General features: G+C 55.8%; 1 protein-coding gene across 1 annotated transcript; it reads right to left on the bottom strand.

Moving 5' to 3' along the window:
* Nucleotides 1–1,254: 1,254 nt before the first annotated feature.
* On the bottom strand, nucleotides 1,255–15,175 carry CTCFL (CCCTC-binding factor like). Its single transcript, XM_016124948.2, has 9 exons — nucleotides 14,226–15,175; nucleotides 13,587–13,797; nucleotides 12,329–12,499; nucleotides 11,900–12,033; nucleotides 9,468–9,588; nucleotides 8,746–8,895; nucleotides 8,168–8,328; nucleotides 5,765–5,947; nucleotides 1,255–1,567 (listed from the first exon to the last, which is right to left on the bottom strand). Exons 1-9 carry the CDS (start codon nucleotides 14,787–14,789, stop codon nucleotides 1,409–1,411), a joined length of 1,854 nt encoding a protein of 617 aa, XP_015980434.2. The 5' UTR covers nucleotides 14,790–15,175; the 3' UTR covers nucleotides 1,255–1,408.
* Between the last annotated feature and the right edge of the window lie 1,672 nt (nucleotides 15,176–16,847).

Raw genomic sequence — 16,847 nt, 5'->3', positions numbered from 1 at the left:
CCGACGCTCTCACTTGTCCAGCAGACTCAGGAGCATCTCGCAGGTGGCGGCGTCACCCAGGTCGAGTCCCACGATGCCGTCCCCGCCGCCGCCAACGGGCGGCATCGCCGCCGCCCCCGGGGACTGCTCTCCATGCACCGCGACAAGCTCTCCCGCTGCGGCGTCTTGGGGGGAAAAGGCACAGGGTTGGCAAACTCAAAATCAAGCCAAGAAATGGTTGCAGATACATTTCTAACTGGGCGGCAAACGTTTTAGAAAACGAGCTTCCCGTGGATGGGACGGGACAAATATTCCGATCTCAGCGCTGCTCTGGGTCGGGGCGTCTCAGCCTCGGCTCCCAGCGCGTTTGGGGCTGGATCCTTCTGTCATGGGGCTTTTAAAAAACAAAACAAAACAAAAAAAACTGCATTTAAGTGTCTGAGAAGGAGCCTTCAGGTACCCCCGTTACATTTTTTTTTTTTTTTTAAATATAGACTTTTTCGGATCTGTCCCACTTAGAGCAGAGGGTCCAGGTGACCCGGGCTTGGGATTGGGGCCAGATTTCACCTGTTTGTCTTCTCCAACAGACAGACGACTGTGCCCGTAGCGGGGTGAACCGTAGCCCCCCGAAAAACACACATCCTGTCCTGAGCCCCCGGACCTGTGCGGGCGGCCTTATTAGAAATGAGGGTCTCTGAAGATATACTTAAGGATCTCGAGATGAGATCATCCGGGTTTTCCAAGCAGACCCTAAATCCAGTGACAAGTGTCTTTAAAGACACAGAAAAGGTGAAGACGCAGATATGGAGGAGAGGCCACGTGAGGACGGGGGCAGATACCGGGGTGATGCAACCCCAAGCCGAGGGACGCCTGGGGCCCCTGGAGGCAGGAAGGGGCAGGAAGGGCCTCCCCGAGGCCCCCCGAGCGAGCACAGCCCTGCCGACGCCTGCACTGAGGACGTCCGGCCTCCCGCCTGAGAGAGAAGAAGCTTGTGCTGTTCTAAGCCCCGCGGTTTGCAGCAGCCCCAAGAACAAAGGCGGCATCCCGCGCTCCGCCGGGCGCCAGGGGACAGTCCAGTGACAGTCCACCGGCACGGCTAAGGGGAGCTCCGGGGAGAGGGGAGCCGCGGGCAGGTGCGTCTGTCACGTGGCCTCGCTACAGTGTCCCCCAGGAACCCAGCGGCCCCAGCCGGGGCGGCCCATCGCCTTTCCCTCCTGAGAGGTGGGAAGCGACCACGCCCACTTTGTCAATAACCCAACGGGGAGAAATGAAATTCAAACCCTGCCCAAAGCGGCAGGAAGCAGCAACAGAGCTGGGCCCGGGAGACCGTGACTTTCGGGGCGAGGGGGCTGACCCTGAGGGTGTCTGGGTGTGTCCCCTGCAGAGCAACGCTCAGCACCCAGGAACCTGGATAACGAGAAAATCTACGTCAAACGAAAACCCCATCCGTTCGAAACCAGGTACCGGCTCCCTCGAGCGCTTCTTTCGGGACGTCTGGCTTCTTCCTCTTCATTCTTCCCCCTTTTCCGGAGCTGGCGGACCTTTCCTGCCCGGAGTCACACTTCTCTGAGTGTCTCTGCATGTTATTCTGTCGGAGGAAGGACACGGAACACACGACGGCCGGTGGGCATCCCCGGAGGAACGCCGCCCGAAGGGCGCGGGCCGCGGGAAAGCGGGGGCGGCTCGCGCCTTAGTCACCGCGCCCCCAACAGGTGACTCCTAAAGGTGATCCTTGCCGTTGTTTCTGGGTCTGGCCAGAAGCCAGCTCGTTTCAAATATTTATCGCGGATGCCAATAAGAGGACGAAAGCGTTCTAGAATGCGCCTCTCCAAAGCGAGGCTTAATATTACACTGACATCCAACCTGGCCATTGACTTTAGGAAAGTCAGCGACGTACCACAGAGGTTTGGCTGCCCGCTCGCCCCTCTCACCGCCCACCACGCGGTTACGGACGGTGGTTAGGATTAACACGGGGAGTCACAGAGTCCCCAGGCCAGCCTACCAGCGATACAGTCTTCCACGTGAACACTGAGGAGGATTTAAAATAGGTTAGACTAACTTTCATGATTTGAGAAGTTCATGTGCAAAAGTAAGACCCTGGCGGCATGTCATTGGAAGAGATGATTGTATGCAACGTCCCGCCTGGCCTCCACTTGACCTCGCTGTGGGGCTCGGCGGGCCTGTCCTGGCTCATGGCCGGCAGCGGGAAGGAGCCACATTTAAGTGGAGGGGACCCTCACGGCTCATTTACGGTTCTTTCATTTTATGCCTATCCGCAGGGGTTGGCCCCGGGGGTCGAGTCTGCCGACTGTCTTTGGAAAGCAAGTGTTTCGGAACAAGCCTCGTTCCTGAGACCTGTTATCTACGGCTGCTTCCGGGCTACGACCTCGGATTATGAGCAGCTGGGGCAGAGTGACCCTGTCTGGCCCTTGATGGACCAAGTCTGCCAACCCCCGGTTTCTGTGATGATTATACAAATGCAGCTTCTAGGGGTCAAGGCCATAAAAGCTATGGTTCCTTGCCCCAGAAGAGTGCCTGTTTATCTGCATACCCAAGACCTCCTTACAGCCTCATGAAGTTCATGGTTAAGAACTTCTCATGTCCGTCTTGAATTACAAACAAAAACACATCCAGCCTTGAAACGGTGGAATAAATCTACAGGACGTTTAGGCTCTTTAGGACTCAGAGGGCAAAGATTTGTGGCAAACATCTGTATCGGAGAGATGGTTCTCGAGACAGGAGGCCCCAACATTCTGAGGGCACAGTGGGGGTCCTGACCAGGGCAGAAGGGGGCCCGGCCTGCGGCAGTCTGGTGCAGAGACCCACTGGGACTGCTGTGTGTCGCAGCAGTTTGTGACTAACGCACTTAAAAAAGTTAGACTGGATTCAAGTGTTCAGATATGCTCTTATTTATTTTTAAAGATCTTATTTTTTAGAGTAGTTTTAGGTTCACGGCAAAAGCGAGAGAGAGAGGTACCCAAGCACCCCTCCCCCTACACCCGCACAGCCTCCCCCCCGACCCGGAGTCACGGGTTTGCCGTAACCGACAAACCTGCATTACACACGATGATTGCCCAGAGCCAGCGGTCCCCTCAGGGCCCACTGTGTGTGGCACTTCCTGTGGGCTGGGGCCGCACAGGACGATGCGTCTCCATCATCACGGCCTCACGGAGGAGTCTCGCTGCCGGGGAATCCTCTGCGCTCCGTCTGTTCATCCCGCATCCCCCCGCCCCGGCCCCTGGCGACCTCCCTGGCTCTGCCTCTTCCAGAAGGTCTTATGGTTGGGCTCGGAGAGCAGCCGGGCTCTGCAGGTCGGCTTCTTTCACCGAGTCACGTGTGTCGAAGACTCTTCCACGTGTTCTCACGGCTTGACGGTTCGTCCATCCGCCGGCCGAAGCGCCTCTCGGTTGCCGCTGTGGGCGGGTTCTGCGCAGACGTAGCTTTCCGCTCCTCTGAGTCGATGCCGGGGAGTACGGCTGCCGGATCGAACGGCAGCGCCGCGTGGAGGTTGGTAAGAACCCGCCGCGATGTCTCACGAAGCGGCTGCGCGGTGTCGCCTTCTGCCTCCCCGTCAGCACTTGGTGACGTCGGAGTTCAGAGTTTGGCCATTCCGCTAGGAGCGCAGGGATGTTTCGCTGCTTCCATTCGCAGTCACCGGATGCCGCATGATGCAGGGCAGCCTTTCCCGTGCCTTTTGCCACCTGCACATCTTCTCTGGTGAGGCGTCTTTGGTCTGTTTCCTCATTAAGTCCATTGTTTTCTTATTGTTGCGCTTCGAGGGTTCTTTGTACGTTTGGGGCGACCGTCCTTGATTACACGTGGCTTTTGCGAATGACTTCTCCCACCTGTGTCTTAGCTTCTCATTCTCTTGACGGCGTCTTTCGCAGAGACGTGTTTAACCTACCCGACGCCCAGCGATTTCTTTTATGGATCGTGCCCGTGACGTGGCGGCTCAAGTCGCCGCCGCGCCCCGAATCGTCTCGGTCGTGCTGTGTTGTCTGCTAGCAGTTGTGTACTTCTGTGCTTCACGTTTCGGTCCGTGGTCCACTCTCGATGGATTTCTGTGAAGGGCGCATTTTTTACGTGGCTGCCCGGTTAGCCCAGCACCACGTGGGGAAGGGGCCCTCTCTGCTCGTTACTGTCCCCCCGCGGCGAAGGTCGGCTGACTCTGCTCGTGGGGGTCTCTGCTGCGCTACCGGCCGTGATAAATAACCACGCGGCTTCGAATCTCCGTAAACAAGTCTCCGCGTGGTCACACGTTTGCAATTCCTCCGGGTACACGCCTAGGAGAAGGACCGTGGGCCACGTGGCAATGTTATGTTTACCGGTCTGAGAAACGGCCAGGCTGTCCTCCGAGGTGGCCTCACGATTTTAAAGCCCCACCAGCAGTGCCCGAGGGGCCCATTCTTTCCACATCTGTTATTATCCGGCTCCTTCCGTTTGGCCATCCCGACGGCTGGTTCCAGGGGTAATTGGCCGTGATTTCGATTTGCGTTTTCCTGGTGAGTAAGGGTGCCGGCATCTCCCGTGAACTTATCAACCGTTTGTACGTCTTCTTTGGAGAAATGTCTCTACAGATCATTTGCCTGTTTTGAATTGGGTATTTGTCCTTTTTATTACCTCATTATGAGTTCTTTATGTATTCTAGGGGCGAAGTCCAAGTGTGCTTTTTGGCATTCACACTAAAGGGAAGATTCTTTACGATGTAACTCTTTATAATTTTAACTCAGTATGAATAATACTGTTTTTGGAGCATTGCTACTGCTTATATTTGAAATCTTGAACTAACAGCATTAACATTCCAGAATTATCTTACTGTGCTACCCTAAAAAGCACAACTACCCTACCATTTTAAGAGAAGAGATAAAGTTTTCTCCCATAAAAACAGCTTCGGATAATTCCAAACGTTTATAAAGTTAGAATCTAAGGATCTAGCTAATCATTCGTGGCGATTTTAAAAAGTCCACACATCTTTTGACCCACTTCCTCGCCAAAGGGACTCCGCGTCCTACCCCTCGAGTGTGGGCTGGACTCAGTGACCTGTTTCTAATGAACAGAAGTAATGCTGTTGCTTCAAGCGTGGCTTCTTCCTTGCACGCTTGAGCTGCCCGACGCAAAACCCACGCAGTGAGGAACCGACGTCCCCTGCCAACGGCCACCGAGGGTGCCATCTCAGAAGTGGCCTGTCCAGCCCGTCCGGCCTTCAGATGGCACAGCCCCAGCTGGCATCCTAAAACAGCCTCCTAAGGGACACTGGCCAGACCCGCCCAGCCCAGCCGCTCCCAAATTCCCCACCCACAAAACAGGTGAGATTATAAACGTTTGTTGTTTCAAGTTTCCAGGTAATTTGTCATGCATCGATCGGTAACTAAACACAACACGAAACGGAATAAAATCGAGGAGTAAATGTTTTTCTTGGCAGAGGACCCACAGCGCTTACACGAAGACCATCTATGACATGTTCTGAAAACTGCATTCTCTCTGTGACCTAATTCCCAGGAACAATTTTAAAATGTTACACTTCGATCAGGGGTTCTTTGTATATTTTTTTAGGGAGGCTGAGAACTCCCTAAAACTACATTCAAGGTTTTGCGTGTAGGATCGTCTTTTTTCGCGACAGGGGAGACCACACGTTTCTAAGATTTTCGCGAGTCCTGTGACTCCGGAAAACCAGTCGCCACTCCTCTGAAGCGTGACAGATGCTGTCTGAAGTCCCACGGTGTGACACTACGCCTGCGGGACAGGGGTCTTCTCACGGGGCTTTGCGTAACTCGCGTAAGCTTACCCAGCGGGAGAAGCCTTTGGCGCACTTGGGGCACACGTGAACGGTCGGGGTGAAGTTCGCGTCGTGGCATTTCTTGACGTGAATGTTCAGAAGCTGCTTCTGCCGGAAAGATCTGCTGCAGAAGTGGCAGGTGAACGGCTTCTCGCCGGTGTGGGTTCGGGCGTGAGCCGTCATGTGACGCTCCTGGGAGGGGCCGGGAAGGAGACAGATGGCTCAGCTATTTACAAAGGGTTTTATTTATTTTTTTTATTTTTTGGATGGGACATTATTGATCATGTACTTTTCCCTCCCTCCCTAAGGATGAGCACACTATCAAGAAAAATATAAATTTCGTATTTATAAATTTTCATTCTTTTATTTAGAAGCCATGATCATTTGGATGAGACACACGCCCTCTTCCACACACCTGGCCCCTCATTGCTCCCCCTGGTCTGCCTGTTGGTGATCAAGGTCCAGCCCGGGAGCCAGGCTTCTCCCAGGACCGAAGCGCTCAGGGTGCCCGGCGGCGCCCGGCCCGCTCTCTGCTCCGTGAACACCTGGGCCTTCACCCTCCCCCACCCCGGCCGCCTCTCCAAGTCCTGTCCAGCTCCCAGGGGCCTCTCCTAGTCCATCTGAACAAACATGAGCCTGCGGCTCAGAACATCCCATGGCTCAACGTCTGCTGAAAATAAAAAACAACTCTCTGTTCTTTATTCGAAGCACAATTAGCGCTGGCTCCCGCCTCGGTCACCACCAGACACCAAGGCAGCAGTTCGGTTCCCGAACTTCCGCGCCTAGGACCCCTGACGCTCTTGAAAATTATTAACGCTCCAAGGAGCGTTCGTTTATGGGGCGATAGCTATTAATATTGACCGTATCGGAAATCAAAATCGAGAAATTAAAAACAGGAAAAATATCGATTTAAAAATAACAAGAAACCAACGACGTGTTAACCTGTTTCCGTGAACGCGTATTATCCTTTTATCGAAACGAAATCATTTACATCTGGCCTAATAGATAAGGTTGCCAGTTAAAATATCAGCCGTACTCTTTGGAACATACTTACTTACAACAGTATTTGTTGTTTCTCTGAAATTCAAATTTAAGCGGCCGCCCCGTATTTTTATTTCCAAGACTGAAAACCTTATGAAAAGAAGACAGCCCCGTCCCGCTGGCGGATGTGGCCGTCGTCGAGACGGGTGGAGAAAATCTACTCACAGGTACGCAGTGGGAAAAGGGAGACGAATTTTAACGGCTTTCTCAAATAACGTGGACTTTCTTCTCCGGTCTCACACCAAAGCTCAACCAAGGAGTAATTTCTTAAAAGTTGGTTAAGACATGGAACCTGAATCAATACCAATGATCTTTTTTGTGTGTGTCTATTACACTAAAATCTGTTCATCTACCTTACACTTCGAGTGGATCACCGAAGCATGAATTTGTAAAATAATGGGATCGGCCATTCGGAAGAAAGCGGTTTGCCCGGCTATGGACAGCTTCTGACACAAGTCAATGCGCCATATCAAAAGCTGCTTTCTTAAAGTCACCCCGACCTCATCGGAAAAGTCTTTAAGTACCAGAAAGCTGTCAAGTTCATGGTGGTGGATATAAGTTTGCCAAAATTCTAATTTCCTCTCGAAAGCTGAAATCGTATCCTTGGCAATACGTTTTCCTCAAAGTGATGGGTTTGCTTTATCTACTTTCGACAAAAGGGTATTGGGCGTTTCTAGGTATCTAAAACCTGAATACGCAGAGTTTGTCGCTTTGCTCCCAAGTAAAAATCGTGGTTCGTGGAAAAATGGCTCGCCGAGTGGGCACCCCAAACGCTTGTTCGGGCGCCATCCTCCAGACGCCTCGCGCCTCGGGAGAGGGTGCGGCTGCTCTGTACCAGCTCCCCAGCTCATCACACAGAACAGGGAAAACGGGGGTGCTCAGGGAACCCTGAATAAAGCTGGTAACGTTTACTGCTTCGTCAGGGACGTTCTCAAGGGCACCTGCCCTTTCTCTGTGTGGCCAGTGCACGGAGGCGGAGAGGACAGCGGTGGCCAGTCCTGCTTGGTGTCTCCGCCGTGGCTTCTCCGAAGGCCCCTCCACTGCTTCTGCACCCTCGGTGCCAACGTCGACGCAGCAAGAAGGGCAAACGCCGCATTGGCATCGATTCACTAGCTGATGACAACGGTTTCGACCTCACGACCCTGCTTGGTTTCAAGGACCTCTATCTAGGGTGCGTGAGCCACGCTTTAAGGCCCGTGGCTATAACCTGTTGGCTCACGGCTGCCTTCCGGTTATTGTGAATAGTCTCTTTTCCCAAAGCAGGACGTTTTTGGTCACGTTTTTTCAAAGAGGTAGAAACGCCCCCTCCAGCCACCCCTCCCCCAGGTCCCACTGCCTCCCTCTGCCTCCCCGAACCGAGGGCCACGGTACCTGCTTGCAGGCATAGCCACAGCGTTCGCACTGGAACGACTTCTCGTTCTTGTGAGTTTTCTGGTGCTGCAGGAGGGCGTAGCGTTCGTGGAAGACGGTGGAGCAGTGGCGGCATGTCACCCCCGTCGCTTTGTACGAGTGCAGGTTGCGCAGGTGGACGCCTAACGTAGTCACAGGACGTTGGGCGTGCGTGTGCGTGTGTGTGTGTATACACACACACACGCACACACGAAGAGCGTCACTGCTTGGCTGACCTCCCCCGGCCTCCGGACCAGGGTTCTCCTATCAGCTCTCCTAGCACTCGGGCCGGCCGGTCCCTTCTCGCTGGGCCTTCCCGCGCAGGCAGGATGGTGAGCATCCTCCCTGGACCTTCCCCACTAGGGGCCAGCAGCAGCCTGCGTCCTGAGTGGCTGCACTTGCGCCATGCAGCCACCAGATGGCAGCACAGGACTTCCAGGAGAACCCTCGTCCAGGCCGCCTGCCGGGACCTGGGCCGGCCTCGGTCCGGGTCGGGTCGGGGGCAGCGCAGCCTTCCCTGCACAAGGACGTCCCCGCCCCCCGCCCACACACACACTCACGCAGGTCGCTCTTCCTCGCGATGACCGTGGCGCAGTGCGGACACTGGAACTTGGGGGCGTTCTTGCTGTGCTTCTGCAGGACGTGCGTTTTCAGGGTGCCGCTCTGGGTGAAGCGTGCCTGGCACACGTGGCACTCGTAGGGCTTCTCGCCTGTGCGGGGCGCGGGGGCCGAGGGGGCCTCTGCAGGGTGGCTGCGCCCCGCAGGCCGCGGCCCCCGGCGACGCGCGCCCGGGCCCGGCAGCCCATCCTCTGCTCCCTGAGCCCCGACTTCTCACGCGTTTACCCCCACTTGGCAGGAAACCCCTCCCTCGAGCCCAGACAGCGTTCCGTCCCGTCCGGCTGCGTGGACCGTGGCCCGAGGGGCGACTCTCGGACATCTGGTGGCTACTCCTCCTTTCGCTAATCACCTAGTGCCCGCCCTCGGTCCGAGGGGCCGAGAGGTACACGGAAACACGCTCTCTACGCAACTGTCGGGTAACTACTGCACGAGGCCGGCCACTCTGCCTGCACGCTGCCGACGGAGGCGGCGGCTTTCAAATCCCGAACCGTGGAGGGCGATTCCCCCGTCACAGGGGGTGACGGCCCGTCGTTCGTGGGGACTCCCCGGACGCGAAGTGAGCACGAGGCCGCGGGCTCGGAGCCCGCCCGCTGGGAAGGCGCGACGGGGCCGTGCGCACAAGCTCGCGGCTGCGGGCGCGACCGGGGGCGCCTGGCGCTGTTACCTGAGTGCGTCCTCATGTGCCGCTTCAGCTTGTAGGTGTCCTTGCTGGCGTAGCTGCAGAGGCAGCACTGGAAGGGACGCTCGCCCGTGTGCGACCGGATGTGTCGCTTCAGCTTGCTGGCCTAGCGAACGGACGGAAGGTTAGGGGCGCAGCAGGCGCCGGGACTCACCGGCACGAGAGAGGCGGGCGCGTCGGTCCGATTTTAACACCGAGCGCCTCTCACACACCGACCACCACGAGAAACCCGTCGCTCTTCATTTTCGGCCGCGGACGGTGTTTTTCCCGTGGTGTGTGCGCGTTACGATCCTTCGAGAATCGTCAGCGGTAGTTTCAAGAGTCTCTCGTATTCAACTTCGCTTTACACAGAGAAAATCGAAATCCAGCTGCTCAGGGCCATGCTGGACTTTATTTTTCATTTCTAAGGCGACTCATGCTCCGTAGCTGCGAAGTTTAGGCCATGCCGCGGAAGCAGCGGCCAGAATGTTCTGGGGTTTTTGCATAAATAACGTGAGAACCTGAAAACATCAGCTATTTAATGGACCGACCCCCGACCGAGGCATTTCGCAGTTCCAAGTCCTCTAGCCCTAAGTGACTCACAGCAGAGGAAGGCCGTCTTTGCGATGAAAGGTAGGTTCTAGGTGTTTCTAGTTTCTTTATAATAAGTTAACTTTTAACTAGAAGAACAGAAACTCTAATTTAATTACGTATCCCAGGCAATTAGTTTAAAGGGAAACAATTTTTTTTTTGCCCAGCTGTTTCGTTGCCTTCCAGAACTGACTGTCCTTATATATTGTGTTCACGTCCTTCAGGCCCTTATCTACCTCTAGCAGAAATGAGAGCAACCGGCCGGGCTCCGGCGACAGATGCTGCGGAGCCTCCGGCGGCCCCGCCTGTGGTCTCAGGACGGAGACACTCGGTGCCTTCCCCGCTATGTGACAAGCACACAGGCGCCGGAAGAACATTCAAGAACGGGAGGAGACAGAGAACGGAAACCGAGATCCAAATCGGAAAAGTTAGGTTGTTAGGGGCGCCTGCCTTCAAGTACGTCAGGAAGCAGAACAAAAAGAATCGTTGAAATGGTAGGGTGAGGGTTTCGGCGAGTGGCGTGACTCATGAGGGACCCTTCTCTGGACGGCCTCGCAAGGGAGGACGAGGGCGGGGCTGGGGGGGCAGGGGCTCCCGAGCTCTCGCAAGCCGGTGTCGTCGGCACCCCGTTTCCTTGCATTCCTGCTGCCGTGTGTCTAGAGAAATGTTGGGGTGCAGGGTGGTTAGGCAGCCCCCCTCAAAGCAGACCAGCACAGCGAGACTTGGGAGCTGCGGAAAGAGGGCTCGGTGGCAGCAGCGGTCGGCCCGAGGCCCGAGCGCAGGCTGCGTGCGGACGCCGTCCCTGGAGGGCTCGGCGGGCCGCACGAGTCTGCGCTGAGAACCGGCCGGACGCCGGCGGGAAGTCCGTTCCGGGCCGAAGGTCCTCAGATGGCCTTCGTTCATCGAAGCCTTCGTTTTGTGTGTTTTCAAACCGAAGTCACAACCTTTAACTCAGATGAGAAATCGTTTTTAAAAATAGTCATCGCAGGAAAAAAAAAAAATAGTAACAATTCTGGGAATCAAATTCTGAGCCGGTCCGTGGAATTTTCTCGCTTAGGGGACGTGGTTGCCTCATCGCTCTGTTTAAACTCCGGCCGCGTGCCCTTTCGCCTCGTTCCGTTTCGGCAAGTTGTTCTTTCCCACTGGGCCCGAAACCAGGCCCCAGCAAGTGTCCTGGTATGACAGCGACGTCCTTAAAAATGAACCGTAGGACGCCAACGCGGAACTCTGACTGCGGCGTTCGGCCGCCGCAGTCACACAGCCACTGACCCCGCTAGAAGGCAGAGCGACAGCCGTCTGGTCGAAACGGCCAGACGTACGACTGAAGTCTGAAAGGGGTCGTTTCTCTGTGAGGCGAGCGGAAATGGCTACGCTTAAATCTTCAAGCAGGTTGCTCTGTCTCTGACCAAGGGCCCCTGAGGTTAAGCTCGAAAACGTCAGCAAAAAAATCAGATTTTGCATCTGTGTTCTACGCTAGAGCAAATCACATTTCGATTCTGTGGAACCGAGCACCACATAAAATGCTAGGTGGAACTCTGAACGTAATGTGAGAATTATTGCTCAAGTTCCACATGTAGTTTTATTTGTAATTTCTACACTTTTATATATTGCTTTCACTAGCTGGTAATCAGAGAGAGAGAGGAACAAAAAATAAAAAGGAATCCAATTTTCTATCTTCAATTTGGAAAACAGAACGGGAACTATTTCCTGCGTGGATTAGGTATGAATAATATCTTTAATAAACACTCTTTTTGTAAGAGGTGCTAGAGCTAGGTTTACGCAGCGTAACTTTCACAGCGAGTTCTTAACAGGACGCCAGGAAGCTCTACGCGTGAGAGTGGACTTACTTCGACGCTGGCGTACTTGCACATGGAGCACTTAAAAGGCTTCTCGTGGGTGTGTTTGTAACGCCGGTGCCGGACCAATTCCCCACTGGTGACAAATGCCATGTCGCAGTCGCCACACTTGTAGGGCCTGGTTCCTGTAAAACGACCACATGACGCACCTGTTTAAGATGTGACCGCACATTCGCCGGGGAATTTGTTAACGTGCAGATCGCGCGTGGCCTCGAAACGCTTTAAAAAATGAAGACGCGACCCTTGAAACCATCGACGCCCCCCCACCCCGAGAGAGGCGAGAAGAACCGCAGTCACGTTCAACGCTTCGAACTGAAATCGAGGCGCACAAGTCGCAGCCGAGGACCACGCGGACGGGGCGGGGTCCGTGTCCCAAGGCCCTCGCGCCCGCCGCGCGCCCCGCCCTCCCCGCGGCTTCACCTGTGTGGGTGTTGACGTGGTTCCGCAGGAGCGTCACCGTGCGGAAGGCTTTCAGGCAAAGGTGGCACGTGTGTGGCTTCTCGCTGGTGTGAGTTTTCATGTGACGGTTTAAACTCGAGATCCTGGAGGAGGCGAACGTGCAGAAATCGCACTGGAAGTTTCGTTTCGCTCCTGCAGGGAAGGAGGCACGGCGTTCACACCGTCCTACACGTCTTTCTTCGAGGGTTAAAATCCATTCGGGGGCCGGGGGGGGGAGGATGGAGATATTCTAGGATTCGGTAGTGGGGGGTATGTTTAAAAAATGTAAAGATGAGCTAGGAATCAGGAATTTGGGGCGTCCGATTTCTTGTTTCGAATAGATCAACAGAGCAACTAACAACTTTACAGCGAGGACCTGCCGTAGCCGGAGGCAATGACCCTAAGCGAACGACTCTGACCACGGGCAGGAAGGAAAGCGTGCGGTGTGGCTTTCCGAATGGAGTCCCTTCCCGGCCCTCGCCATCGGTTGCTGGAGGAGGAAACAGAGCCAAGCGGTCGCCAGATAGGACTTTCTAAAAATGAGCCAGAAACTGGATGTTTTTTTTTTTTTTTGGGGGGGGGTGACCTCTTCGATTTAAAACAAATGAAAAACTAATTTTTTTTTCAAAAGCCAAGCAGATAATTTTGAGGGTCGAATTCACCCTGTGGGCTGCCGAGATTTGACCTCAGTTTTAACACGGCTCCAGCCTGACCCCCCTCTTTGAACACCCACCTCCGTGACTCCCCCGACACTGTGGACTGTCCACTGTCATCACAAAGCTGCACCCGCAGGCCACTTGCGGCTGCCTGGAGCCGTGATCCCCACTCTTAATGGCTTCCGAGCCCTGTTTTCTGGTCTCACTTAGACTTGCCCTTCTGTAGAAGGCGCCTCTGCTGCCTTCAGGACGCCGGTGCCCCTGGCCCTATAGCATTTGCTCTTGTCCCCATCCCTGCTCCTCCGTCCCCACCCCCACCCTCAACGGGGCTGCAAACCGGGAGCAGGTCGGGACCTTCTATTTATGTTTATAGCGCTTTGCAGGCGCGTTTTCGCTACACCTCTAAAACATTCGTGTGCAAAACGCAGCTCTTTCGGACTTGACCTACAGCCCAGAACATTAATTTAAAATTTCTCCCATTTCCTGATATTTTCAAAGCAATTAGGAGTCGACCGCTTAGAACGTCAACGACGGTCCCTTGGCCGGTTCGCGCCGACTCGGTCACCCAGGACGGGCCGGCCTACCTTGGGTCTCCTTCCTGTCTTCTGCAGCATGCGGCTGACCGGACGCAAGCTGATCGTCGGGTTCTGCGATGTTTAAGTTTGAGATCGTCAGGACGATTTCGCTTCTTCCGTCATCTCCGGGCCTGGCTTCCAGAAAGAAGATTTGCTTCTCTGGGTTTTCCCCGACAACGCCTTCTGCCGGTGGCTGGGCCTCCTCCGGACCTTTCTCAAACTAATGGACAAAAATAAGCATTCCAACACATTACAGGACGATTCGACTCTTTGCCTTGAGAAGACTGAGAAATACATAAAGGAAAACAAATTCGAAGTGGCACAGATCGGCCACTGCAGCTGAACGTGCACGCTGTGATTATTAAGCCGTCGAGGGTTTTGGTGAAAAATACTATTTTAAAAAACAAAACAAAACAGAACACAAGGCACCTCGTAGTATTCTAATTAGTGTAACATTTTAAACTCTTAAAGAAGAACACGGGGTCCCCTAGCATTTTCCTGGGAATTATTTGGTCTGTGTTTAATTGTAAACTGCCTGTACATACACGATTCTATATAAAGGGCGACTTAAAAAAAGCCGTTTTCTGTTTTTCTGGGCTCCCTCCCCCCGGCCCAGGTAAGCGGTCCGTTTTTTAAAACCCGCCGTACCTTTATCAACCTGGTGCTTTCCTCCGGGCTCGCCACCAGGGCGCCGTCTCCACCGGCCACGGCCACGGCCACGCTCTCCTCCAGAACGTGGAACTGCATCAGCCCCAGCTCCGGGAGCGAGTACACCTCCTCCGGGATGTTGATGGCCACGCACGGGTGCAGGCTCTGCTGGGCCTCGTCTTCCACCCACAGAAGCGACTCCAGCCCGCCGCCCGGCGGCACCAGCACCTGCAGCCCGTCCTGGTGCTGCGATGTCAGCCAGTCCACGTCCTGCAGCTCCACGGCGTCCGGCGTGAGGCTCACGGCTTGCAGGGTCAGGATCTGCTTCTCGCTCTCCTCCGCGGGGGCCGGCCCCAGGCCTGCCTCTCCCTGGGGCACCTGGGTCTGGAGAGCCCCCCGGGGGAGCTCGGCCTCCGCCTCCCTGGGGCTCGAGGGCCCCTTCTCCCTGCGCACCCCGCGCTCTCTCTCCACCCCTTCCTCCTCCGGGGCTTTTCCTGGCACCAGCTCCAGTTCTTTGATTTTGGTGAACTGTTCCAAAGGGTCGCAGGCCTCGGGCCCTGCCATTTTGGCTTGGCCTGTTTGGGAAAGAAGCAAGCAGTCTTGGTAGGGCACGGTGGGGTGTGGGCCCCCCAGGCTTTGGGGCTGATCAAGGCCTGAGGAGGTTCTGGCCTCAGGAGGCTTTAGGTCTCATAGTGGTCAGGGGCAAGTTGACTCAGACTAGGCCTAGGAGGGGCCGAGCCGAAGCAGGATTTAGGCTAAAGCAGGTGATTGATTGCTCAGAAGATTCTAGAACCAACAGATTTGGGTCCGAGTGGGCTTTCAGCAAATGCACGTCCTAGGTCTCGGGAGGTGAGGCCTGAGCAAGCTGTCGACCACCGTATGCACCGTGTGAGCCATGCGGGCTTTGTCTGGCGCACGAAGCGTCGGCCCGCCGGCCTCAGGCCGGGCACATGCATGCACCCTCCAGGCTTGGGGCGCCCCCTACTCCCAGCCCCTCCCTGGCACGGCCCCTCCCGCCCGCCCACTGCAGGGCAGCGCGCGCTCTGCGGAGTCCAGGCCCGCGGTCCGCCCCTCACCTGGGAGGCGTGGCCTCGGTGCCCGGCCCGCCCAGTCCGGGGGGGCTCGGTCTCCAGCCGCGTGCAGCAGGCCACTGCCCGCTGGCGGCCGCCAGGGCACGAAGATCGAGAATGGCTGTGCGCAGGCGCAGGGCGGAAAAAGGGGGGGGCGTGCAAGAGGCGGAGCCAGGGGGGAGGGGTGACAGACGACGGGGGCGATATGGGGGGACCCGCAGGGGTGCTGAGGCCTGGGACGCGGGACGGATGAAGAGGGGGAAAAGAGGGGGACCTGCACGGGCTGCCGAGAGACCCAGGGAGGATGAAGAGGAGAAATAGAGGGGAGCCTGCAGGGGGCGCTGAGAGACCTGGGGAGGGGGGCGAAGAGGCGAAATGGAGGGAAACCTGCAGGGGGCGCTGGGAGACCCGGAGGGAGGGATGAGCGAGGACGGAAGCGGAAGAATGAGGCGGGACCGTCAGAGGGCGCCCCCAGAGCCTTGGGCTGGGACGACGAAGTTTGGAAATGTGGGGCGCGGTGGATGGACGGGCGGGCGGGTGGACAGGTGGGTGGACAGGTGGCTGCCAGCGGAACGGGGAGGAGGGAACCTGTAGGCTCCAGACACCTGAGCGTGAGATAGATGGGAAAGGGGGGGCGAATATGGTGGGCGTGCTGGAGAACGGGAGGGACCCCAAGACTTAGGTGTGTGGGGGGGAACGGAAGTCAAGTCAATGGAATAAAAGACATTGAGGGGTAGGCAGGGTGCGTCGTGGGGGAGGAAGGGGGCACGCGACGTCCCCGGGGGGGGGGCAGAGGGCAGCAGAGCGAGGAAGGCCGGGGACGGAGGGCGGGCGCGGGGGGCTGGCGCCCCCTCTGCTCGAAGCGTTCCCAGCTCTTTAGCCTTTAGAACATTCTTTCCAAAACATCCCCGGGACAGGTGGGAGGGCGAGGGACGGTGAAGGAGAAACAGTGTGCAGGGGAGTGTGCAGGGGAGACCCCAGAATCTCAAACGCCGTGGCGCTGAGCCGCCGGCGTTAAAGAGGTCTCGGTCCCGCTGCGTGAATTTCACCTCGACGAATTCTTTTTGATGGAGATTCAAAATTCTGATGGTCTCCAGAAGAAGTCTGGTTCATTTCCCCAACTAGGTACACAATACACACAAGTTTGAAGCTAAGGAAGAATTAAAATCATTTGCAGTGCATAGATTTTTTTTTTTTTTTAAGGCACGGCTTACACACCACTCTAGAAATCCATTCTATGTTGTTTTCACTTTTTGTTTTCAAGATTTTAATAAAATTTTCACAGCGTTTTCTTGTTTGCCAACCGTGAATAAATATATTTGGGTGATGGGGAGAGAAAGAGAACCACCCCAAGGCAACGCAGAGGGAAAAGCAGAGGCTGGAGGAGGAGGTGGGGGTGGGCCGCAGAAACCTCCTGGTGAAACGCTTTGCTCTGGCCCGCCCTTATTTGCACACGTTGACAAGTAATTTTCCTCCCACCCGCAGTGAGACAATTCTCCATCTCCACTAAAGGGCGTTCTGTCTGTCTCTCCATTCATTCTCCATGGCCCCT

The sequence above is a fragment of the Rousettus aegyptiacus genome, unplaced genomic scaffold (assembly GCF_014176215.1).
Source record: "Rousettus aegyptiacus isolate mRouAeg1 unplaced genomic scaffold, mRouAeg1.p scaffold_m13_p_12, whole genome shotgun sequence".
Classification (NCBI taxonomy): Eukaryota; Metazoa; Chordata; class Mammalia; order Chiroptera; family Pteropodidae; genus Rousettus; species Rousettus aegyptiacus.
Note: the sequence above shows the minus strand (reverse complement) of the source record. Positions and strands in the feature narration are given on the sequence as shown.